The following is a 23,589-nucleotide window of genomic DNA, read 5'->3' as shown; positions in this document are numbered from 1 at the left end:
CAGCGGTTTCCCTCCCCCTTCGTATTTCCTTTATCTTTATTGTTCCCCATCCCAGCCCCAGGGTTCTCAGGTCCTCTTCGCCCTCTGAGCCCGAGGTAGGCCTGGCAAGCGGGGAGGAGGACAATCCCAGATACCACCCCCCTTTGACATCCCGGGAGCAAGGATGCAGGTGCTCCAGCAGCAGGGGACACCAAGCACTGGGGCGACAGGAGCCGGGACCCCCGCAGCCCACGCTAGATGCAGCGTGCCTCTCTGAGAGCCAGCCCCGCCACCGGCTCTGCTCTCCGGTGGGTTGGCAGCTGAGTGCCAGCCCCGGCGTGGGGCAGAGATGTGGCAGCCCCTGGACCCCTTCGGGGGACTCTGCGGAGCTCGTGTCACGGCACAGGGGTGCAGAGGGCTCGTGATAGCAGGCAGGGCCCTGGCACCAGTGCAGAGGGAGCACGGGGAGGTGTTGCCGCGATGCCCCGAGGCTGGGACCTGGCTGCGAAAACTGGAAGTGGCGGGCGCGGGCCGTTGAGGGCTGGCAGAGATGCCAAGGGCTCTGTGCCGTGCCAGCGGGAGGACGCTCCCACTCTGCTGCCTGGGCCCCAGCATTGGGCTGCAGGCCCTGTCCCTATTGTACATTGTGCAAAGCATCCCCCGGGACAGCGGATGCACGGGGAGGATGGCTCTGCCAGGCTGTGCCAGTGCCCCGCTCCTCCCCCTGCCTTGGCATCCCTTCCCTGGCTGCAAGCTTTCACCTGGGCCAGGCCTTCCCTGGCTGCTACTCTGATCCCCCCGCAGCCCAGCAGGACCTCTGGAAGTGTCTTGATGTTACCCCTAAAGGCCTTTGGGTCTCTCTTGGAGCTTTGGTCCTGCAACAAGCCTGCTGCTTGTGACAGGAGGGAGCTGAGCTCTGCCCCAAATCCTCTGACTCCAGGAGCTGGGGATTTAGGGCAAAGCAAAGCCAGAGGCTGGCTGCAGGACTGCGCTGGTGCTCTGGATAGTGGGGCGACTGACGCCCGCGTGGGCCGGGGATGCCGATTGCCCTCCAGCCCGCCCCGTCCAGGCCTCTGGGGCCCAGCAGGGACCCAGGCGGATCCGGGTCCGGGTTTAGAGGCTTCCGTGTCGCTCCGGGTGAGCGGGCGCGGGGGCGAGCGGCCTGCCACAATGGCTCACAAAGCCTCCTGTCGGCAGCGATTAAGGGAACCGGCAGAGACGAGCCGAGCCCCTGCCCATCTGGGCCACCAGCTGTTCCCGGCCGCGCGCCTAGACAGAGCGGAGCCGACCTCTAAGCAGCTGCGGAGCAAAGGGAGGCCTTAGCTGCTCCCTTACGGGAGCATCCCTGGCCTTGGGGACCCCTTGGTCCGGGCGGAGGAGGAAGCTGGGGTCCAGGCTTCCCCCACGGCTGCGTCGGGAGCTCCCCGGGGAGGAGCGGCTCCAAGAGCTGAGCCCAGATTTCCAGGCTGCCCAGGGTGAAGCCAGCGGCTGTGGCCTCCCCTGGGTAGGCTGCCAGGCCCCCACCCCGGGTGCAGGGGTAGATGCCTCTGCCAGGGGCGCGCCATCCTGGATCAGTCCCTGCCCTGAGACGTGGGGGGCTGCCGGAGCTTGCAGCCCGCAGGGCTGGGCATGGGGTGTACGAGGCAGCCTTGCCCAGCAGGGGTGAGCGGCACTGGGGTGGCAAGGGACCATCCTCTGCCTCCCGTCTCCACCACCTCAGGGTGCTCAGTACCTGGGCCTGTGGCAAAGCAGGGGGAGTCTTGCTGCGCCCACTTTCCAGAGGGGAAAACTGAGGCATGGGGCAGAGTGCAACTCGTGGAGCAAGCTGAGGGTTGGGCTTGCATCCCTGGGGTGCCCTGTGCTGCGTGACCGGCCCCAAGTGGATGTGTTGCCCCCAGAGGGGCACCAGGCACCCACTGTAGCCCTTGGATCATTCCCGGCAGACGGCGTGCCCAGCCTGGTTCTGCCTTTCCACAGCTGCCCTGGGCTCCCCGGGTGCGGGAGGGAGCCTGCCAGCCGTTAGGCAACACCCAAGCAAAGGGCTGGCACGTACACACCTCCCAGGGCTCAGAACTGTGGCTCCTGGCTACCTGCCCATGGCTGTAGAGTGTAGACAGACTTCCCACCCCAGAAGTGGCTGCATTTCTACCCCAGAAGTGGACGGTGCATGGCTGGCCAAGAGCAGGCCCGCACCGTCCCCGCTTGCAGCGGGAACCCGGCTAGCCGTGCCGAGCAAGACTGGGAAGTGCAGCAGCTGCGAGGGACACGGAGGATTAGAGCCAACCACAAACTTTTCCGCCTGGCAGGGAACAGGCCGTTGGCCGTGGCTTCGCATCGGTTCCTGGTGGATCCAGGCTGGCTTCCCGCTTCCCCTCGGCGGGCCGCGGCGAGGGGAGTGGGGCCGGGAGCCCGGGACGCGGCCCCTTTGCTTTCCACCAGAACATTTTTTTGGCGACCGCACGTTGCCAAGTCAGCATCTCGGGGGACGAGCGAGGGGAAAGGAAGGGGGAGCGCGGCGTGGCAGAGAGAGGCAGCTATTAGCGTGGTGGGAAGGAACGGCGGGTATTACGGGAGCGCTGAGGAATCCCATTCAAGCGGAGGGGCCTGGCGGCGCAGAGGCTGCGAACTGTCCCGGATCCTGCACTCTGTGCCTCAGTTTCCCCAGCCTTGCAGAGGGCTCCGCGCTCCTTCGCCTGGGGGGCACAACCTGATGGGATGCCAAATTCTTGGGGGGGCCCAGTCCTGCCGTGGGGGACTCCAGCGGGCATCACAGGGATGACGGGGCCCCGCAGCACCGCTCCCAGGGGAGCCGGGGCCAGCTGGCAGCAGGGCTGGTGCAGACAGAAACGCCTCCGCGGCCCCACGTGCGTGCTTCAGGGCTCGCTGATTGATTTGTCAGGAGGGGTGGGAGATTCCTCACCTCCCCGCTAAGCTCAGCCCCCCCAGGAGCTTTGCCTTGCATCCCAGCAGGATCGAACCCGGCAGGTCTTTGTGCTCGGCCGGGTCCTTGCCTATATAGCGCGTGGCCTCAGAGACACCCCCTTTGCCACGCCGGGAATGTCAGTGGTCAACTCCTGATCCCAGCTGCTGGGGCCAAGCACCCATCCCCGCCGGGGTGTGTGGGCCCCGGCTTGCGTGGGGTCCGACTCTGCTTTGGTGGGCAGTGCGGGGGTCACGCCATGCCCAGACCCTGGCACCAGCCCCTCCGGCTTTGAGGGGGCTTGCAACCGGGAGCCCAAATCGGATCTGAGGGCTGGATTAACCCTTTGGTGGGCCCTAGGCAAACCAGCTCGTGGGCCCCTACTTAATACTGTATCTTTATACTCCTTTTCTTCGCTCAGTAATGATAATATGTCAAACAAGCACAACTGGGCCCCTTCCTCACGTGGAGCCTAGCTTGCCTGTGCATCAGCCTGGCCCTGGGTCTTGCTAGCAGCATCCGGCCCTCCTGGATCCTGATGCATCTGAGATCTGGACGCCAGTTGACCCTCGTTTGGCGTAACGAAGCCGGGCCCGACCCCCGGTGCGGACCCTCTGCTTTCGGGGTGCAGGGGCTGATACGGGGATGGCAGCTGGGTGTACGGGGCAGGCAAAACGTGGGTGGCTGCGCCTGCCGGGGGGGAGCCGAGGGTGGAGGTGTGGGGGAGAGCTGCCGGGGTCTCGCATCCTCCCCTCCAGCTGAGCCCGAGCTTTATGGGGGTTTAACGAGGGAGGAAGCCGCCCTGTGTGACACCAGGGCCCTATTCAAGCCTGCTTGCGGCCCCCTCCCCCTGCAATACACACACACTTCCTGGCCTCCCCTCATCAAATAGCCCCCGTTAAAGGCTTTACGAGGGGGCTGGCATTTTCTGCCTTTGAAGGCAGCGAGGCCCATAAAACGCAGGCCGGCCGGCACTGGGCTGTTAGGGGAGGCACCTGGTTTATGAGGTGGATGCAGGAAGCGGGGGGCGCTGGGCAGGCGGCCTTTGGGGCTGGGGGGCAGGAGGGTTGGGGGTCGCTGCCATGCACGCCGCACGCTGAGGGCACATCCAGGTGGAGCATCTATCCCCCCGGTGGAGGTGCGGCCAGCCCCGCGCGGCCTGGGACGCAGCGTCTCGGGGGGCCACGTTGCACCCCAAATGCAGCCAGATGCCTCCTGCCCCGCTGCCTCAAGGGTCCTGGCCTCCGCGGGTTGTTTCCTCAACAAATGCTCCTTGTAAAAGTTTTTGCAAGGGGGAATTTCTCCAGCTGGCGCCCCACAGGGTGCAGGGGCTGGCGGGACATCGGGTGAGGGGCAGTTCACCCCTGCTCCCTCTCTCAGCCCTGCCCTGCTCTGGGGACCCCTCGCAAGGACCGTCTTTCAGTCCCCATCTCCCTGGTGTCTAGGGGTGGCCGTGCAACCCTCCCCTGTTTTTCGCAGGACTCTTTGCAAGGAAGAGCCACGTCCCAGCTCAGTCTGCAGGGACTCAAATGGCAGGGTGGTAACGGTGGAAAGAGTCATGGTGGCCGGCGGGGCACCACCACCACCACCCCAGGGACTCGCCGCACGGGAGTGTCTGCAGCGGGTGCTGTGGAGCTCGGGGGTAACACCGCGATGAGCTGGGGTGGTCTGAAGTGGCCACAGCTGAGCCGTGCAAGGATGCTCCAGCCCTGTCCGAAGCCATGGTGCAAACCCCACCGGGCCAGGGGAGGAAGGAGTGGCCCCCTTTCACCCCACGGAGGGTGCCCGCCTGGCCTGGGAGGGAGGCTCCTTGGTTTGGTTGCCTCTTACTGCGGGGCTGTGAGAGAGGCTTAAAGGTTAACAAGGCGCTTAATTGCTAATTGCTGTGAAATCGCTCCTGGCAGGCCTGAAAGGGCTCCCGACCTCCTGGCGGGGCTGGCTATCTCCAGCTGTGCTGGGGCTGAGGCCCCGGTAGCCCGGCACCGGTGGCGTTCCTGGTTATAAAAGCCGAACGCCACGTCCCAAGTGGTGACTTTCCGGTGCCCCCAGCCAGGACCAGGCCGGCAGTCTCGCCCGCCGTGTGCGCGTTCCTGCCGTGCTCCCCGCAAGAGTGCCGCCCGTCTCCCACTGGCCCAGGAGGCCGGAGTTTGCTGTCTTGCTGCAGACCCAATGGACCCAACACTGGGCCCAAAGCAAGGCCCAGCGTTTTCTAAAGGGGAGAGTGATGTTGAGCAGCCCAACTGCAGGAGCATCGCCTGCTGATGGTCAGGTCCATTTTAGGTGTCTCCATGTGGGCTCCCAGAGACCGAGGTGCAATGATGAATCACGTTGACCTAGTCAACCCGGGGAAGCCCCTGTTCCTGTCTCTCTGATGCGCTTTTTGGGCTCCCCACTTTGCAAACTTGGTGTCTGGCAGCACCAGATGCTGGTGGGCTTCAATCCCTGTCCCTGGGGTCTTGCATCAATGCCTCTCCCCCCAAGAGATTAAGTTGATGAGGTGGGAACAAGACTCCCGACCTGAGTATTCAACTGGGCAGACTGGAGGGCAGACTCCTCGCATCTGGGGTAGTTCAGTCAGAGCCTTAAATATCTCTGCTGTCGCGTTGCTACATTTAAACCTCATTTCCTCTTCTCTAAGCCCCATTCATGTGGAGCCTTTGGAAGGAAAACCCAAGATGATAATTAAAGGAGCTAATTGGCAGCTTTGTGACTGGGTGTATCTTAAGCTTGTTTCCCCTCGCTGGCTGGGACCCTTTCCCCCCCATCTCCGGGGAGTAGTTTGGCAGGCCCAGGTACGTGCTTTCTGGCCACGCTCCAGGCGCAATGCCGATGAGGAGCGAGATCAAGGCAAGGGCTTGTACCGGAGGGAAACGGGATCGATTCCCAGCCACTGGCGAGCAAACAATGGAGGAGCGACTGCAGGTGCAGGGAAGCCGGGGAGGTGAGCCAGGACCTGCGGTCTCAGCAGGGAAGCGGGGAAATCAGGTGCTGTTTGCAGGATAAATCCTTTACCCGAGGGAGTAGGATGCTCCAGCTGAGCCCCCGTGCGTTGCACTCGCGGGAGCAGGTGCAGCCTCGTCTCGCTGCCGAGCCGGACCACGGGTGATGGTCCTTGCTCGGCCAGGGAAGGGTGCCACGGAGTAGCCGAAGGGTGCGTTGCTCTTGAAACTCAGCCCTCGGTTTCCTGTTGGAGCCACTGGGTCCCCACCATCAGGGCTTCCAGGCCATTCACCCCCCCGCCCCCCAAACGCAGGATGCAGACGCGTCGAGGTGCCACGTCCATCTAGCTCCTGACCGGGGAGCTGAGGGGCCGCGGGCCGAGCAAAGAGCCTCGGAGGGGTGCGATGGGCAGAGCTGGCGGCAGGAGCACGGGCTTGCTCAACCCGCTTCTAGGCTTGAGAGCCGGCTCGTCCCGTCGGCGAGGGCAATGCCACGAGACCGCCTACCCTGCAAAGGGGTCAGGAGACAGGGCAGGAGGAACGAGCAGCCGGGAGGGCTGTGGCTTTGCACTGGGCTGTGTCCAAGAGCTGCACCGGGGCTGAGGGGACAAGGGAGACGTCGCAGGACACAGGCCCGAAGGTGGTGCCTGGTCTCCTGTCCCTGAGCTCTCCTGTCTCGCACCTGTCCTGCCGGTGCTCCCCTCCCTACCCCGGGCAGGGCCTGCCCCACAGGAGACTGCTCGAAGGATGAAAGGGGACAAGAGCCTGGATGGCTTCTCCCTCCCGGTCAGGAACGCAAGGGGCTCAGCCAGCATCTTTCTGAGCGAGCATTTCCTGCACGCACCACTCAGCCTCTTCCTTCCTAGGACACACGGGCGCATCTGCTCAGTCACTCGCCTCCCCTTTTCCCCCCTTCTCTTTTGCCCCTTCTTCTTGTCCCTCCATCATAATCCCCAGCTCTTCTCCGGCTCGGTCACCCCTCAATCCCAACATGGCTTGCAAAGGAGCTCGGTAGCCATGTTTTCTGCAATGACAGTGACCGTCTAAATCCAAAAGAGAAGTGAGAAGTCAGATCATGCCCAAGGGTTGGCCTAGCATAGACTCCAGACCCCAGGGTGGGAATACTAGTGAAGGAGAGCTGGTTTCTGGGGACCTAGGAAGGGATATCGGGCCTGGAAAGTCACGGGGTGTTGCAGGGCAGGCATGTGGTGTCTCTGAGAGCTGTTGAGCTTGGGACCAGCCAGGCAGAGGGTGCTGCTGATGAAGTGAGAGCTGTGCTAGGAGAGGGCACCCTTGCTAGTGCAATGGTAGGGGTGGACAGAGGAAGCTCACCCAGCACCTCCACAAGCCACGTCTAGCCTTGCCTCAGTCTCATTCGGGTGAGAAAAATCGCCCCTCCTTGCAACTGCAAGGCTAAAATGACAAGCGACGCGATTGTTGGAGTGGAGAAGCCCCTGGCACCAAACCCATCGATCAAGGTGTGGCTGGCAAATCCCAGGCAGGCCAGGGCTATGGTTACGCTCGCTGTCTAATGGGGAGGATTTTCCAGGAATCTACTTCAAAGGCTCCTGTGAAACGCGATCGATCCGAGCAGGAAGTCAAGGCTGCGATGCTCACCTTTCAAGCAACCGCAGCCCGGCAGCCACTTATGGGGGAGATAATTATCGCACCGGGACTTTCTGCGCAGGAAGCGCCGCGCTCGCGACTTCAAACGCCGTGCAGGGAGCAGCGCGCCAGGGCCCTCGCGCAGGTGTGGGCGGAGACGGTGGCCCCAGGCCTGCCCTTTGCAGACATACCAAGGGCATTTGTGGGCATAGCAGGGTCACTGAGACTTGAGTCTAAGAGTCTTGCCCTTGATTTCTGGGGGGGACCAAGCCCCAAATGAGACATGGGAAGAGTTGTATGTGGGGCCTAGAGCATGGGGTGGAGATGGATGAGAGTGCAAGCGGGGAGAGCCAGGGCCTGGGATACTGCAGCAGCTTCTGGAGCCACTTGATCCCTTGCCCTGCAGGGTGAATTCGAGATCCTGTAGAAAAGACACCCCTTGCCTGCAGATCTCTGCACGGCAGGACATCCTGCAACGGGGCATCACATCTCCATCCTGATCTAGCCTGGGTGCCGATGCCCCTCCATCCCAGCCCTCGGACCCTGCTATGCCAGCCCCGCGTTCCCTCCTCCCTGCTGCTTTGTCAGGGCCCCTCGATCCCTTGTCACCCTGTGTTGTTCTAGCGCTGCACCCTCTTAATCTCCGCAAAGCACGCCGACGTGCTCAGACAGCTTGCGTCTCCCGGTGGAGCGGCACATCAGGTGTCGAAGCAAAAGGCAGAACAAAGATTATCAAGCATCCAGCAGGATAATCGTTCCGCGCTGTTCCTGGCCAGGTTTTGAAATGAGATCAGAGGAAGCCCAACTTTTTTACTTGAAAGAATGCAGATACGATGAGCTGTTGCATTCCCCCCATCCTCCAGGTAGTGACTCAGAGACATGATCTCTCATGAAACGGCCGAGTTCACGCACAAACCGTGGCGCCTAAATCCCACCGCCTGATGGAATAGCACTTGTCCGAATCTGTTCGGAGGGCAACGCTCGAAAACCAGGGCCAGCTACATCTCCCCTTTTTTTGGAAAATCAAGTTATTTGGTGAAAATCCCTAAAAGAAACCCTTGATTATTTTTTTTCCTGGACGCTTGTCTCCTCCAAATAACTCTGATCTAATGTGGCTGCAAATGGGAAGTGAAGGCGGAGCCAGCGTCTGTGCTGTACCAACAACCAACCCAGCAGCATCGCCCAGAGGCAGAGCTCACCGGTTCGGATGGGCGAACGGTGACAGGTGACATCCCCAGAGCAGCTGGACGAGGCGAGGGCCGGGCAGAGAGAGCACGCTGTGTAGATTAGCAGTTACAGGCTTAGCTTAATGACTGGCTTCCGGCAGTGATTTAGGGTCCCGGCCCTGAATGCACGGGGGCTCTTGGGCAGCCGCTTGGACCCCAGCCTTGCCCAGTGCCGCATTGCAGGCAGCTCCCAACCTGCCCCCGACTCGCCCTTTCCCCGGGCCCACACCTGCTGGTAACAAGTGGCAGGGTCCGGGCATCAGAGAGGGCCCAGGACTGGGCATTTTCCACGTGCACAATATCCCCTGCCTGGCGCGGCTCAGTCCTGGGAGCAGATGGGAGCTTACGGCAGACCCCCCCGCAGGCGTGCCGAGCCAGGGAAGGGATTACACTCGAACTTTAGCCTCGTTCACACCTTGCCAGGGTTTGTTGCCACCACACTTTGCTTCCCACCAGTGTAAACACCAGCCCAGGGCTGGAGTTTTACAAGCGCTTTGTGGGGCGGGAATGGCATGTGGCCCCTTGGGGCCTTCCCTTGCACCAGGGAAGAGAGAGATCCTTTGCCCTATGGGGCTGGCTGCAATTATTGCCTCCGAGGCTTGCCGCCAGCGGAGCTGCTGGGTGTGGAAAAGCAAGCCCACGAGGCTGTTTTATGCAGGGTGGGGAGTGATGTCTGTTCTGCAAAGGGGCGCTGGGAGCCTGCACATAGCTGCACTGCTAACAGGATTATTGCTGGGCTCCGAATCGGAGTAAATGCTCCTTTATCCCATATAACAGCACGGTGTAACCCCAGCCAACGCAGGGGCAGCTCCAGCCTTTGCATGCGGCACTGAAATTTCTTCAATCCCCTCTTGCTGGCATGAGGGGGTTCGCCGAGTGCCTGGCAGGGACGACACAGCCCTGCCCAAATCCTTCTCTCGCCTGCACGGTTGCCCCGATTGCCTCCCAGTTTGCACCTATTTCTGGGTGACGGGGCAGGGATATATTTCTGGGGGAGGGTCGAGGGGTATCTTTCTGGCTGACGGGGTGGGGGGATATTTTGGAGCTGTTGGCATGGAGCAGGTTGTTAAAAGCAGGGTGTGCAGGGCTAATGTCTCAAATACCCCCTCCGCCGGCCAGCGAGGCATGTGCTCAGCCCCCACCACGAGTTAGTTTTCCAGACCTTTGCACCGGATGGGCGGAAAATTTCACCCCAGGGAATGAGTTTGCAAAAAGCACATGCTTGCTAGGGGCAATGTCCACGGGTGGTATTTAAAGACTAAACCAACTAACCTTCCCTGCTTGCTCGAAGCAGGCAGGGGCATTTAAAGACATAGTCGTTGTGGCCGGGGTGGGGGAGAGGTTGTAGGTAGCTCAGTGCCGCTGGCAGGGGGGCGGCCGGCCGGCTGCTCGTGGGCCAGGCTGTTGGCACGAGGTTTCTCTCCCCAAGTTGCCTGCTTTGAACTGAACCTGGTCGGGGTGGGATGAAGGGCAGGGGTCTGGGCGCGGGGGAGATTTCTGGGTGACAGGGCGGGGGTGTATATCTGGGCAAGGAGGCAGGTGAAGGTATATTTCTGGGTGAGAGTCGAGGGGGTATCTTTCCAGGTGACGGGACGGGGGTATATTTTGGGGCGCGGGGTCTATCTCTAGCTGTGGGGTGGGGAGATGCCTGGGTGACCGTCCCCCCCCAAATATGCCCCACTGGTTTCCGGCTTTGCTGCCAGCTTTGCCCCCTGCTGCCAACAGGACAGGACAGAGATGGGGCAGCCATCAAAGATCAAAGCTGCAGCAGGGATCCCACCTGCCCCCACCCCCCCGCTGATGTGGGAGCGCTGTCTCTTTAAGGGCCAGGCCCAGGCATTCCTCAGGGCGTGGCCTGCGTGACATCAGCCGGGGCATGAATGAACAGGAGCGAAGTTTCCCACAAACTCCCATTAAGAAGTTCAGGGCAGCAGGGAGCCAGGGCAGGGCGAGATGCAGCGCAGGCAGGGGCCAGGGCCCCTGCTCTTCTCCCTCCTGCTCCTGCTCCTCCCCAGCGCCCTGCTGCGCGCCCGGGCCAAGGAAGGTAAGGAAAGGGGCGCCCAGCCCTGCCTTCCCCGTGCCCTTTGGGAGGTGGCACCCCGGGCCCCCACCCCGCTGCCCCTTCTTTGCTGGGAAAACACCCCCGCCGCCTGCCCCTGGGGTGCCCGCACCCGGGCTCGGGGCATGAGGGGCTGCAGAGCCAGTACCCTTGCCAGCCAAGGGGGTATTTTCCCCCCCCAGATGTGGGCCACGTCCACTGGCCCACTGGAGGCAGGGGTTTGCTGTCCCACTGGCAGCCGGGTGGGTTTCCTCCACCCCAATCCAGTTTCCATTAGGAAAAAAGCAACGCTGGAGAGTCTTTGCGGTGGGATGGGGTGGGGTGGAGGGTACCCAGAGAGTCCCCCCCCCGCCAGGCTCTCGCCCACGTGTCTTTCTTGCGTGCTATTGATTTGCATCAAAAGTGCTCAGGGGGCCAGAAGAGCAAGTGAGGCCAGCCTGGGTGCGTGGTTTGGGAGGAGAAATTTGCCAAGAGGCAGGATCCGGGCAGCCAGGCTGGGTGGAAAGCAGAGGGCGGTGTAAGGGAGCCTGTGCTGAGCTGGAGCCCCGCCGCAGGTGAATGGGTTTCCTCATCCAAAACGTGTCAGGAAAGGCGGAAAACCTCTCAGTTACTGGAACTGGTTGCGTCTCCTGGCTCATCGCTGAGGAAGTGGCCCTTGCACAAATCCACCCCAGGTGGCTGAGTCAGGGGCAGGTAACTGGTGGGGAAGTTCAAGGAGTGTCATCGGGATTGCTCAGCTGCCCAGATCACCGCAGCTGGGGCCTGGGATGCAGGATGAGTCCAGGGCAGGGCTGGGCCAGAGGGGCAGGGAGGTTGAGTAAGCAGCTGGGAGGTGGGTGAGGTATTTTTTCACGCCCAGGAGTGTGATCAGCAGGGGGTTGCCACCAGATTCCTCTCTGTATCCTGTGCAAACCCCGGTGTAGAAGTGTGAAGCGGCGGGGAAAGGATCTGTTGTTTGTCTCCTCCAGGAGCACATATTGGGCGTGTGGGGTTGCTGCTGCTCTTATCTCCCCAGAGTCAATGTGGCGTTGGCCCCGGGGATTGGCCCTGGACAGGGTTGACCACCACGGGTGCTGATTTTTTGGTTGGCAGAGAAGTTGCTCCCTTGTTGCAGAAGGTAGCTGGCCCAGGTTCCCCGCGTAGGGCCGTGCTCGGAGGTCTGGCTCCAGATGTGGACTCCAAAGTTTAGATCCAGGCGTTTTGGGAGCACGCGTCCGCGACATAGCCAGAGATCTGGGATTTCACCTCCCTCCCTGGGCACGGGGGAGAGGAGTTAAAAGCAGGAGTGGATTGTGCCCTGAAAATAGTGAGGAACATTTTGGAATAGTTTAAGGGCCTGACCTTGTGGCTTTGTGCCTCGGTGCTCCCTGCTCCTGCTAGAAGGGTGCTGCTATGCCCATTTCTGTAAAAGGGGTGTGTTGCACCCCCAGAAGCACCGTCCTGCTGCAGTCGTCCTGTGTGCGTGCGTGTGTACAGATTTAACTAGATCTGTTGCTAAATCGCTACGCTCAAATCGGTTTTAAAAAACTGTTTGCAGACAAGCTTGCAGGGATCAGTAATTGATCCAGGCAGTGGGAAAACTCCCATTAATTCCCGAGTTTTGGATGACGCCCAGAGAGAGATTAAAGCAGGGTGCTTCGAAATGCCTGCGGGCAGAGCTGCACCGTTCAGATCCAGATTGGGGTCCGAACTTTCCCCCCTCAGCCTAGGGTGGGCTCGGCCCCGGAGCCTGCCCTGCAGTGACGAGAGCGACCGCGTGGATTAAACGCCCATCTAGATTGAAATGCTCCCAGAGTTGGCTTGGATGGAAGAGCCTAGCGTGGACTCGTGTCATCCAAAGTAATCATTAGAAAAAGGAGCTGCCGGTTCTAATTGGATTCTTTCTGTACGTCTCCAACAACAAAAAAGAGGCATCCAAACCTGAGGTATTGTCCCAGGCCGAGCCCAGGGCTATTCTGGATGCTGGAAGAGTTTTAAAAAATAAACCCCATACCAAGTGTGGCTTGGATGCGGAAGACACTGGAATAATGGGCATGCCTGGCTGGCTGGGCTGTAATTGCGCAGTAAGAGGCAGAAGAGTCAATAAAGTAAATAGTTATTTAAGGCAAAAAATGAATTAACTGCAGCTGTTAATTTTGGGCGCTCAGATTTTGGAGCAGTGCTCTTTTGGGTGCCTAGGACTTGCCTTCTTCTGGCAGGCACCTCAAAAGGTGTGGTGGGGGAAAGCCGGTGCTTCAGAACTAGCAGCAGTTTTTTGACTACATTACACCTTTCTTAAAAAAAGAAACAGACCCCAGGCATTACTACAGCAGCTTCTCCGGGCTGCTCCCGCGCTCAGATTAGAGCCGCCGTAGTTTGTTAAGACAAATGCTGTGTTTGTTATTTTCCAAGTGCCAGCATAATTGGTGTCTCATCTCTTGCCAAATTGCAGTTTCAAATTAAAGTTGCTGCGGACTTCAGGGAGGGATTTTAATTCGGTAAACTCCTCGGGTCTATTTTTATAATTTTTTTTTTTAATGCCGCAATAGAGCTAAATCGGCTCCTTTAGAAAGCCACGCTTTGAACGCGTCCTTGGGCTATAATCTCAGACGTTTGTTCGAGCGTAAAGTTCTCGTCTCTGATCTGCCTGATGGATCCTGACACTTTACGGTCTGCTCCCACGAGAGGCACGTACCGATGTCCTAGGCGAGGGGAGCGATTGGGCCATTCCCCACCTGTCGGTAAAGCAGAATATCGCTGGCTGTGCAAAGCCGGGAGGAGAGACGTGCCAGCTGATGCTGGGAGAAGGCAGGGCAGGATGGCACCTTACAGAAATGCATAGGGTGGATGGGTGAAGTGGCCTCTTGGTTGGGCTGAGAACCCGATTTCTAATCCCAGCTCTGCTCCGTGTCCCATTTGGGGCCTGACATGAAGTGGTGGCCGTTCAGCCGTGGCAGGAGTTGTTGTGCAGACAGGTGTTTGGACAGGAAACCCCGCAGCCCTGGCTGTGGTAGGCAGCTGCCTGCCGTGGAGCCGTGCTCACGGGTTTAATTTTTGCCAGCCTTTGTGGTCTTGGGCAAATAAATCACTTGCCGTCTTGAAGGATCCTTTTCCTGTGTTTGCTTAGGCTCCGTGCGTGTCCGATGACAAGCAATTGAGTCATGCCCTGCAAAGCAAGGGGGAGAAAAAAGAAAGATGAAAATGGCGGGGGGGGGGAGGCATTTCTCCCGGCCCGTGAAAGCCGTGTCTGCATGACACAGCTAATGCTGGGCCGGGCCGTGGCCGGGCTGGTTTCTTTCCTGGCTTAGAAGAGGCGGCTTGCGAATAAAAATCTGCAGGGGCAGCTTGGTGATAAAGCGGCTGCGGGCGAGGCGATGTCATGCGAGGGTATCGTGCCACCCTCAGGCGCAGGGCTGGGGTAGGAGCGGTATCCGGGGAAGCAAGCGCGGGGCATCATGAGACCTCACCTGCCCCGGCCCGATTCAGCAGGGCTGGGGCATGTACTATGTGCGAGTCACTCTGCCGCTCTGTGCCTCAGTTTCCCCGGCAGTAAAATGGGTCTGTGATCTTCCCACGCAGCTCTCCCATCACCTGCAATGAAGTTGGGGCATGTAGCTCTGGGAGGCTCGGATTAGGGTTAGCCCAGTGCCAGGGGGAGGGTGGGGAATAGTCAAAGGGAAAGAAATGGGTTAAGGTTGCGGAGGAAATGGTGCCGGTTTCCGCCTGGCGCCCTGCGTTGCCGGGGATGGAAACCAGATGAGCCCACCTTGGAGTGTAAATAAACCAGCCGGGTTCGCCTAAGCCGGGAGGTGCCAGAGACGTTTCGGGACTGGCAGAGTTGGCCGGAGGCAGGAAGTGAAAGGCCTGGATGAAATCCCCGCTGCACAAAACCAACAGCTTCCCCCCTCCGCATGGGGCACGACCGGCTCGGACGGGGCTCGCTGTGTAGGCAGGAGAGAGATCCCGGGGCCACGGGCCGGGCTGGCGGCCGTGTGCATGGGCAGCCGCGGCAAGGTCTCCCTGGCGAGCTCCCCTGCGTCTGGGGAAGACGGAGACTAATCCCATGGCTCTTACCCACGGCGCAGTCTCCCCTGTCCGCGGCAGGGTGGGTCCAGTGCCTTCGCACTCAGCTCCGTGCCGTACGGCCCGGGCCGTGCCACGGCGGGGACAGCGGTCTCTTCTTGCCCCTCCCGTGGGCTGGGGATCAGCAAGCCACGCTGTGGCAGGGGTGCCTTCAGACCGGCCCTTAGTGCAGCGCCAGGACCTGCTTCCCCGGCTGCATCTGCTGCGAGTTTGCTCGTTCTCGGCCGGCAGCCGGAGCCAGCTCCTGTTCCCCGGTCCCCCACGCGCCGGCCTGGCCCCAGGGACCCCGGGCGGGCAGTCCAGACCTGGGGGCTCTTCAGGGGGTGGGCCGGGGAGGAGGGTGTTGCAGGGGGCTCCAGTGGTGCTCAGCTGGGGTGAGACGGGGAAGGGGGACGTGTTCCTTCTAGGCAGGCCTTGGCTCTGGAGCAGGGGGTCACCGTGACTAGATGCCCCCCCTTGGCGTGCCCGTGCTTGGGTCGGGCAGGCGCGGGGCACCGGACGGAGCCCCTTGGTGTTCGGCCGTGGCCGTGGGATCACAGGCCTGCGCCCCAGGGTCTGGAGCGGCCATGCCGCCCGCCACCCCTCCCGGAGCACGTCCCCGCAGGGCTGACTGGGGGTGCTTGGCAGGCCGGGTCCAGGAGCTGGTAAGCGCTTCCGCTCCGACCTTGGCAGCCGGCCCTTTGATTTCGGGCTCCATCCGGCCGTGTTTCCCCCTGTGCTTTCCTTCCTCTTTCTGAGCCCGGCGGATCCCTCGGTAGCATCCGGCCTCTGCTTGCTTGCTGCTGGGACCGGCCGGTCTTAGCCGGGCATGTGTGGACGTGCCTGAGCTCCGGGAGCACCACCGGGGACTTTGCCCCCAGCTCCCATCCCAGGCTAGCGGTGCTCCCGGATCTCCCCTGCCGCGTGGTCTCTGGTCTCCCTCCTCGTGACCTTTGCTTGGGCACGGCCGCCACACGCTGAAAGTGCAGCTAACTGGCCTGGTCTGTCACCGCAGCGCCAGACACCTGGGTTCAACTCCCAGCTCTGCCACAGCCTCCCTGCGTGGCCTCTGGCGAGTCACTTAGTCTCCCTGTGCCTCAGTTTCCCCGCTCCCTGTGGGTTTCAGGACCCTGCCTGACTTCCCATAGAGGCCACGGGGCAAAATCCACTGCAAGTCAGCTGGGAGGTGCCCGGAGGGGCCAGTGGAAATACCCCAAGTGGTAGAAACCCGGGGGTGTGGAAGGGAGCAGTCGCAGCAGAGGGACTCACTGGGCTTCAGGCCTCTCAGCTCAGTGCTGCACGTCGCCTGCCTGCGGAGCAGGACCATTGCTCATGCTCCCTGCAGGTCTCGCCCAGCCAAGCACCGACCCGGGGTCTTGCAAAGAGGCGCTCGAGTCAGTGAGAGCAGAATCAGGCCCGGTTAAACCGCGGGGGGCAGCATGTCCCGGGGCCCCTCGCCCAGCCCGAGAGGGAGCTCGCAGGCAGCGGAGACACGGCTCCTCTGAAGGCAGGAGGGTTGTTTTTTCCAAGCTGCAGCGCGACTTTAATGAGCGGTTCTCAGCCTTGGCAGCTGCAAGCAGCCCGGGCCTCCAAACCGGCGTCTGGAAGAGATTTTGTCCCTGCGACACCACAGCTCGTTCTCACACAGCGGGGGGAGGAAAAACGCCGGAGAACGGGAGCCACGAAGGCCGAAATTCTGCTGGCAGGGCGTGCTCGGGGCGGGCCAGGCAGGGGCGATTGCAACGGGGGGGTTTGCACGGGAGCTGCTGCCCTGACACAGAGCGTCCTGCCTGGTATCCCGAGGCATCGGTCCCTCTCGTGCTCAGCTGGGGGAAGCCGTTCCTTCCTGAGCCTCGACAAGCTGATGCCCTGAAGCACGAGGGCTGATGACCCTTGCAATGGAGGCCAGATTCATCCTTGGCGTAACTCAGCAGGTCGCAGCGTGGACTGTTTGGTCCCGGTGTCTAATATGATGTGGAAGCGATGGGCTATCGCTGGAAACTCCCTCCGGGACCTTTGATTCCTCTATCCTTTCCTCCTGGGACTGCCGCCCTGTTCCTAAATAAAGGGCGCATGTCCCCGCTGGTTACTCAGCTTCTCAAACACCGGGGCTTGTTGCCAACAAAGATAAGCGCTGCCGGTGTCCGCAGCGCTGCATCCGCCCAGTGCCCGTGGCTTTGGGGAGCTGGCATGTGGGTCTGGGAGGGGGGCACGGGCATCGCTCCCCAGAGCGGCAGGCTGGTCTGGGCTTCCCCTGATCTCTTAGCCGCGGGGTCAGTTGTGCTCCCGGGGCCTGATTCTGTGCTCCCCCAGTTCGAGGGTCCAACCCGCCGGGGTGTCGCGTCGCTCGGGACCGTGGTCTGGACGAGGCGTCTGCAGGGCAGGTCTAATGGCACATTGCCTTCTCTCTCTTCCAGTCGTCCTCCTGGATTTTGCCAAAGCCCAAGGGGAGCTGGGCTGGCTGACCCATCCCTACGGGAGAGGGGTAAGTGTGCGCGCCTGGCGCTGCGTCCCGACCCCCTAGCAAGAGGAGACCCCGTCTCTGTGTGGGGGGAGGCGGTGCTGGCCCTCGACGGGGATCGGGCCCTGCCAGGGCAGCATGGGGGCGAGACATCGGCATCGATGCTTTGCCCTCCTGCTCCAGGGTCCCCAGCAGTGCTCTGCCCCCAGGCCCTCTGCCCGGGGTCCTGGAGCTGGGGCTTCAGCAGGGTGACTTAAGGAGTCAAAACAAAGCCCCCTCCCCCAGTGTGGGGAGGGTGCAGCTGGGTTGCTTTAATGTCCCTAAATATGTGTGCAGGTGGGATGTGTGGGCTGGCAGGACTGTGGGTTTAGGGATGGGTTGGAGAGGGCATTGTATGGCCCCGGGGTGCCTCGAAAGGGTAACTGCAGCATCTGCCTGGGAAGGGGAAGTGGCCGGAGCTAAGATAAGCACCAGGCTCTGGATAGGAGCAGGGCTGGGGGTTTGTCCCCACATGGGGAAACTGAGGCACGCGAGGAGGGAGGGTTTTGCATCTCCAGGCCTGGGCTGAGCCTGGGAGGGGGACGGCAGGGTCTGAAGCTGAGCCCTTGATGTGCATCCTGGCCCCCGCAGCTGAAGCTCTTAACCCCTCGCATGCTGCAGTCCGCAGTGACGCAGCCCACGCCCACGGGGCCCGATGCTGAGCTTGCAGCCCAGGGCACTGCACAGCTGGCCCCGAGGTGAGAGACCCCAGCCCCACAGGTGCATGGCGGGGTGGATCTCGGGGGACAGAGGTCAAGGCAGCCGTGCGGCCAAGGGGCTTCCGGGTGGGGTCAAGTAGCCCTCGTCCTCAGCGGCGCAGACCCCCAGGCTGGCGACCCCTTCCCCTCTCTCCCCCCAGCCCACAGCGAGGGCTGCCGCTCTCCTCTGCCCCCGGCGGGTTTCCTGCCTGCCCTGCCCCTGCCCTGTCAAGAGGTTAATTGGAGCGTGTGCGCTGCCAGCCGGGCCGCGCTGACACGGCCCTCCCGCCGGCTCCTTCATCCTCTACGTGCTCCAAGGTGGAGCCTGGACGCCCCCAGGCCCAGCTCTGCCTGCAGCCCCTGGCTACGCAGAGACCCTGGTGCGGCATCTCGCGGAGAGACCCCGGCTGAGCCCCTCCAGGCTGGCCCAGGTCCTTGGACTGTGGGATAACTCCCTGAGCAGGCGGGGGCTGGCTGGCAGCTCCAGGCTTCCCCTTTGGCTCAACTCCAAGACCCTTATGAGCATTGGGCTCTAAGTGCCCTGTGCCTCAGTTTCCCCTTCTGTGAAAGCCCAGGGCAGCACCAGGGTCTGCCAGGGAGTTTGTGGGCTGTGGGGGATGCATGGGAAATCTTGGCATGGCAAGAGGAGGCAGCACAACGGGGAGATGTGCTGGGAAAGTGCCTGCAGAGCAGATGCGGGTTTTATTAGGCCAGAGCAGCCTGATGGAAATCGGGAGGAAATGTCCCATAATTGCCCACGATGGGGACCAGATCTGGGTGGGCTTCACCCCAGGTCCAAGCCTGGCAGCGAGCTCTGCTGTGGGCCCTGTGGTCACCTAACCCCTGGTTTGCCCCGGGCAGTGGGACCTGCTGCAGCACATCATGAACGACTCGCCCATGTACATCTACTCGGTCTGCAACGTGATGGAGGGCGACCAGGACAACTGGCTGCGCACCAACTGGATCTACCGCAGCGAGGCGCAGCGCATCTTCATCGAGCTCAACTTCACGGTGCGCGACTGCAACAGCTTCCCCGGCGGCGCCAGCTCCTGCAAGGAGACCTTCAACCTCTACTACGCCGAGTCGGACGTGGACTACGGCACCAACTTCCAGAAGCGCCAGTTCAAGAAGATCGACACCATCGCGCCCGACGAGATCACCATGCGCGACGACTTCACCACCCGCAACGTCAAGCTGAACGTCGAGGTGCGCTCCGTGGGGCCCCTGACCCGCAAGGGCTTCTACCTGGCCTTCCAGGACATCGGGGCCTGCGTGGCTCTGGTCTCCGTCCGCATCTACTACAAGAAGTGCCCCAGCGTGCACCAGAACATGGCCTTCTTCCCCGAGACCATGGCCGGCGCCGACTCGCAGACGCTGGCCAAGGTGCAGGGCACCTGTGTGGAGGACGCGGTGGCCAGCGAGGAGCCCTTCATGCATTGCAACTCGGACGGGGAGTGGCTGGTGCCCATTGGGCAGTGCCAGTGCCGGGCCGGCTACGAGAAGGTGGAGCACAGCTGCAAAGGTAAAGGCTCCCGGAGGGGTTTGCTGGGGCGCATGGGATGGGTCTGTCTGTCTGTCTGGATGTTGAGCCCCCACCTCGGTCTCCAGCTGCCCAGCCCCATGGTGACCAGCAGCACCCTCTACCCCAGCCCCTCCAGCCTGCCCCGCGTCCTCCCCTTGCAAAGGCCTGGATTGCACAGAGCCCAGGAGTGCCCCGGGTCCCTGGAGCTGAGATTTGAGCCTTCACGATAAATCTCTCTCAAACAATAGTCATCAGTGTTGGGCGGGCGGTGGGGGGGGCGGCCACGGAGCAGATGCCTGTGCCGGGCTGGCAACTCCCTCATTACATGCGTGGTGAGGAATGTGTGGGGAGAGGGGGGGACGGGGGCTGGGAGATAAGAGCCGGCAGCCGGGAAGGTGCAGGGGGAAGAGGCCACGTCTGGCCTGCCCGTGCCCCCGGGGAGCCCGGCTCCCTCCACAGCGTCGGGGGCACCGGCCCTGCCCTGGGAAGAGAGGGGCCAGGATGCCGTTTGCAGGGCAGTGCCGAGCTGCGCTCCGGCAGCCCCAGGCAGGCACGGCGCGGTGGGAATCCCCTGCCCGGGGCCGTGCGCGGCGCAGGGGGAGCGTGGCAGCTATGCGAGGAATGAGCGTGCCGCCGAGCCGCATTCTTTCCCCGTGGAGAAAGGAGCGCCTGGGGGGCACCGGGGCTGTTCCCAACGACTCCACGGGGCTTTGCTTTTCACCCGGGGCCGGATCAGGGCCTCCGCGACCCCCCGAGCCCCGCCACCTGCTGTGGGTCACGGGCGTGGGGGTCTCGGCCCATTTCCGGGACAGGCCTAAGAGGGGAGGAGCAGGGAAGGGCGTTGGCAGGGGCAGCGTTGTGCTGGGACAGGGCCTCGGTCTTGCGTCAGGAGAATGGGGCGCAGGGCGTGTGGCACGGGGGATCGTGCTGTTGGGTGCTTAGGGAAATTGCGGCCCAGGCATACATCATGTTGCCCCCCCAGCCCCAAGCTCCTTGCTGGGTTTCCAGTGCCCGTCATCCCCAGTGCACCATCTCCTGGCCAGGTTGCCTGGTGCCGAGGGCAGGACGAAGGGGGCTGGGGGCTGGCGTCCCTCTGCCATCTTGCAGCTCTCCGGAGAGTGTCTCTGTCCCAGAGCAGAGGACACGGGGCTGGGTCCCGTTTGGGGACCGGAGGAGCCCAGGGCAGGGCTGTGCCTGGCTCTGTGCAGGGCTCAGGACCCCTCCTGTCCAAGCACCCAACCCGGCCCCCTCCCCTGCCATTCGTGGGCAGAGGCGGTGGGGGCTTGGCCCATCCGTGCCCAGGTCCCTTTAGCTGGGGGCCTCTTTGCTCCCTCGTTACAGCCGACAAGGGCACTTCCCAGGGGCGGAGAGGAAAGCAAGGACGCCAAGGGCAGATAAGGATGCAGAGGCTGGCAGGGCCGCGTGGGCTCTGTTTGATCAGGACGAATATGAGGGGAAATCAAATCCTCCTTCAGGCCCACCCCCAGGAGCTCCCTAGGGAGGAGATAAAGAGCCTTCAGGGTGGTGCCAAATGTGGGGCTGGCCCATGGGCCAGATTGGGCCCAAAGGCCCCCTCCCTCAGCTTCCCAGCTCCAGCCCCGTGTGCTAGGAGCTGTGCAAACGCAAGCCAGGAGGAGCAGCCCTCCCTGCCCCTTGGCAGATGGCCCTGCCAGCACAGCAGCCCTTGGGGGTGAATCATCAGCCCCTTCCTCCTCCCACCTCCCGAGGCTGCCCGGTTCCTCTGGCCAGCGGTGCGGGGAAGTCCAGTTACACGGGAGTCCCTGGCAGAGCGGGTCCCCGAGGACCCTGCTAAAATAGAAGGGAAAAGCTGGCTCTTAACATCGTAACTACAGCACAAAGCACAGCCCATCCCACGGGCAAGGCTGCGGGTGCCGGGTCCAGTGCTGCTGGGTTACTGCAATCCAGGAGCTGCTGCTGGGTCCGTCTGTCCTGCTGGACAGAGATGCCCTGGGCCAAAAGCCCAGGACAGAGGTAGGTCTGGCCGGCTGTGCCTGTCCCCCCAGCGTCTCGGCACCGGCATCTGTGCAAGTGCCTCCAGCTCCTGGGCGGGTGATAAGAAAGCGGAGGAGTCGCGGTGCGAGAGCCCTGCCAGAGAGGGGCCGGCTCGGAGATCGGGCGCGGACTCCAGAGCCGCGGGGGAAACGCGATCCCTCCATCGCCTGCTCTCCCCCCGCGTCCTGGAGCCTCTGGGCCGGCTGCCCAGGGCTCCCGTGGGGGCGAGGAAAGCTATTGGGGTCAGAGGGTTTGGGACCTCTGAGTTGGGTGCGGAGGGGTCTGGGCAGCCCTGGGGCTGCTCCTGCTCCTCGCCATGCGGATGCCTAAGCAGAGCGTCTGAGATCGGACCCTCAGGGCCTGGGCGGTCGGGAACGGGGAGGAGAGATGGTCCCCGGAGCCACGGCGAGGTCTTTTCCCATCTGTGGAGCATGTCTCAAGCATGGGCCACAGCAGGAGGGACCCCCTTGTGCTCCCAGGGAGGGAGCCGCCCGTATCTGAAGGGCTGGTCAGCCTCCTCCATCACACCCGCCCCCAGAGCCGCCCGGCCTGCAGCACCCCAAGACCACCGCTTCCGCTGGCCCATGCGGCACCGTGCGCTCCCCCGTCGACGGCCAGCTCTTTGGGGCAGGTGTGTGCCCAGCGCCTAGCACGGCAGGGTGCCGCTGCAGGGGTCATGCAGGTGACCAGTGAGGGGATGGGGAGGGATACCAATGGGGGAAGCTCCCCCAAGGGCCAAGATGTGGCGCCCTCCCCACTCAGACCCTGCAGTTTTGTGGCTATTGGCATTCTCCCGGGTGTCCCCGGTGCCAGCTGCGGGGCAAACCTCCCTGGCGTGGACGGACGTCGCTCCCCAGCAGTGCCCCTGCCCGGCACTTGTCAGCCACGCTCCACCCGTCTCCCTCCACCGCCTTCCTCTCGTTCGCGCTGCCTGGCCAGGAAGGGTCAAAAGCACCAGCCAGCTCCAACCCCGCTGTCATCCTGGGAGAGCCAGCGCCCACCGTCCGCTCGCCAGGACCCTTGACGGGGTGTCGGGACGGACACAGGCGCTCTGTGCCGGCTGAATAGAGGCTTTGTGTGTGCAGGCCTGTGTGTGTGTGCGCGGGGGGGAGGGGACAGGGACCCTGCTGGCTAATGGTCTCATTAAGCCAAGTGACCCTGGCGGGTTGTAAACCAAGCAGGCAGATGCATCCCTTTGTCCTACCACCGCCCGGCTTTTCCCTCCACCCTTGGCTAGCGTGGGATGGGGGGATTTCTCGTCTTTTGGGGCATGTTTCCACTCTTCCCTGCGCCAGACACGGTGGAGGGAGTCCTCGCCAGACCTGCCAACGCTGTGCCCTATCGCCCTCGGATTTTAATAGGGCAATTGGGCCTGGCAGTGGCTGCAACCACACTGGCACCTCCCGGGCATGTGGCTGCAGCGTCTCTCTCGGGTTGGCACCTTTGCTTGTCTGCGGGCAGGCTCTTGCTTGCTGGAGCCTGCATTTCGACGGGCTGCACCTCTGCGTACGGGCGCTGGTCCCTGGGGTATAGGCCTGTGCGGTAAAGTCGACCCTCAACGCACATGCACACACGTGCACCCCCGCCACACGTCTTAGGGCTGCCCCTCCGCTCCCCCCGGGGCAGATGGAGGTGCTTCCTGCTGCGGAAGGGGAACGGGGGTGGAGATGGGAATTTGCCCTTTGTGCAGAGAGTTTCCTTGACCTCCTGTCCCGGACAGCTACCACTAGCCCTCGGGGCCCAACAGCCTCTGGGAAAGGAGCCCGAAGGGAAGGAAACGAAGGAGTTTATCTCCAGGAATAAACACAGATATTCCTACTTCCCGCCTCTGGTCCTGCAGCCGGAGTCTGCCGTCATCCCCTCTCCGTCCACTGTTCCCTGGGCCGCTCGCCTGTCCCCACAGGCTTATAACCCTCAGCAAGACCATTGTGTCTGCACATGTGCACCCAGCTCCGAATTGGGGCAGTGGGAGCTGCTGCAAGGCATATGCCCCCCCGTGGGCACTGAAGACCTTTGTACCCCAGTCCGTGCTTAGCCATAGAGGGCAAAGGTGTCTCCTTCAATGTAGAGGTGCTGGCAATGGAAAC

At 62.3% G+C, this 23,589-nt stretch overlaps 1 protein-coding gene across 1 annotated transcript in view; it reads left to right on the top strand.

Moving 5' to 3' along the window:
* The first annotated feature begins 10,549 nt into the window (after positions 1-10,549).
* Positions 10,550-23,589, top strand: part of EPHA2 (EPH receptor A2) — a 23,818-nt gene continuing 10,778 nt past the window's right edge. Inside the window, exons 1-3 of the mRNA XM_019541443.1 lie at positions 10,550-10,713; positions 17,187-17,254; positions 18,829-19,489. Coding sequence (XP_019396988.1) covers positions 10,623-10,713; positions 17,187-17,254; positions 18,829-19,489 — 820 coding nt within the window. The 5' untranslated portion in view covers positions 10,550-10,622. The remainder of the gene's footprint in view (positions 10,714-17,186; positions 17,255-18,828; positions 19,490-23,589) is intronic.

Source organism: Crocodylus porosus, unplaced genomic scaffold (genome assembly GCF_001723895.1).
Source record: "Crocodylus porosus isolate Cpor-Errol unplaced genomic scaffold, CroPor_comp1, whole genome shotgun sequence".
Taxonomy (NCBI): Eukaryota; Metazoa; Chordata; order Crocodylia; family Crocodylidae; genus Crocodylus; species Crocodylus porosus.
This window is presented reverse-complemented; position numbering and strand designations above follow the sequence as displayed.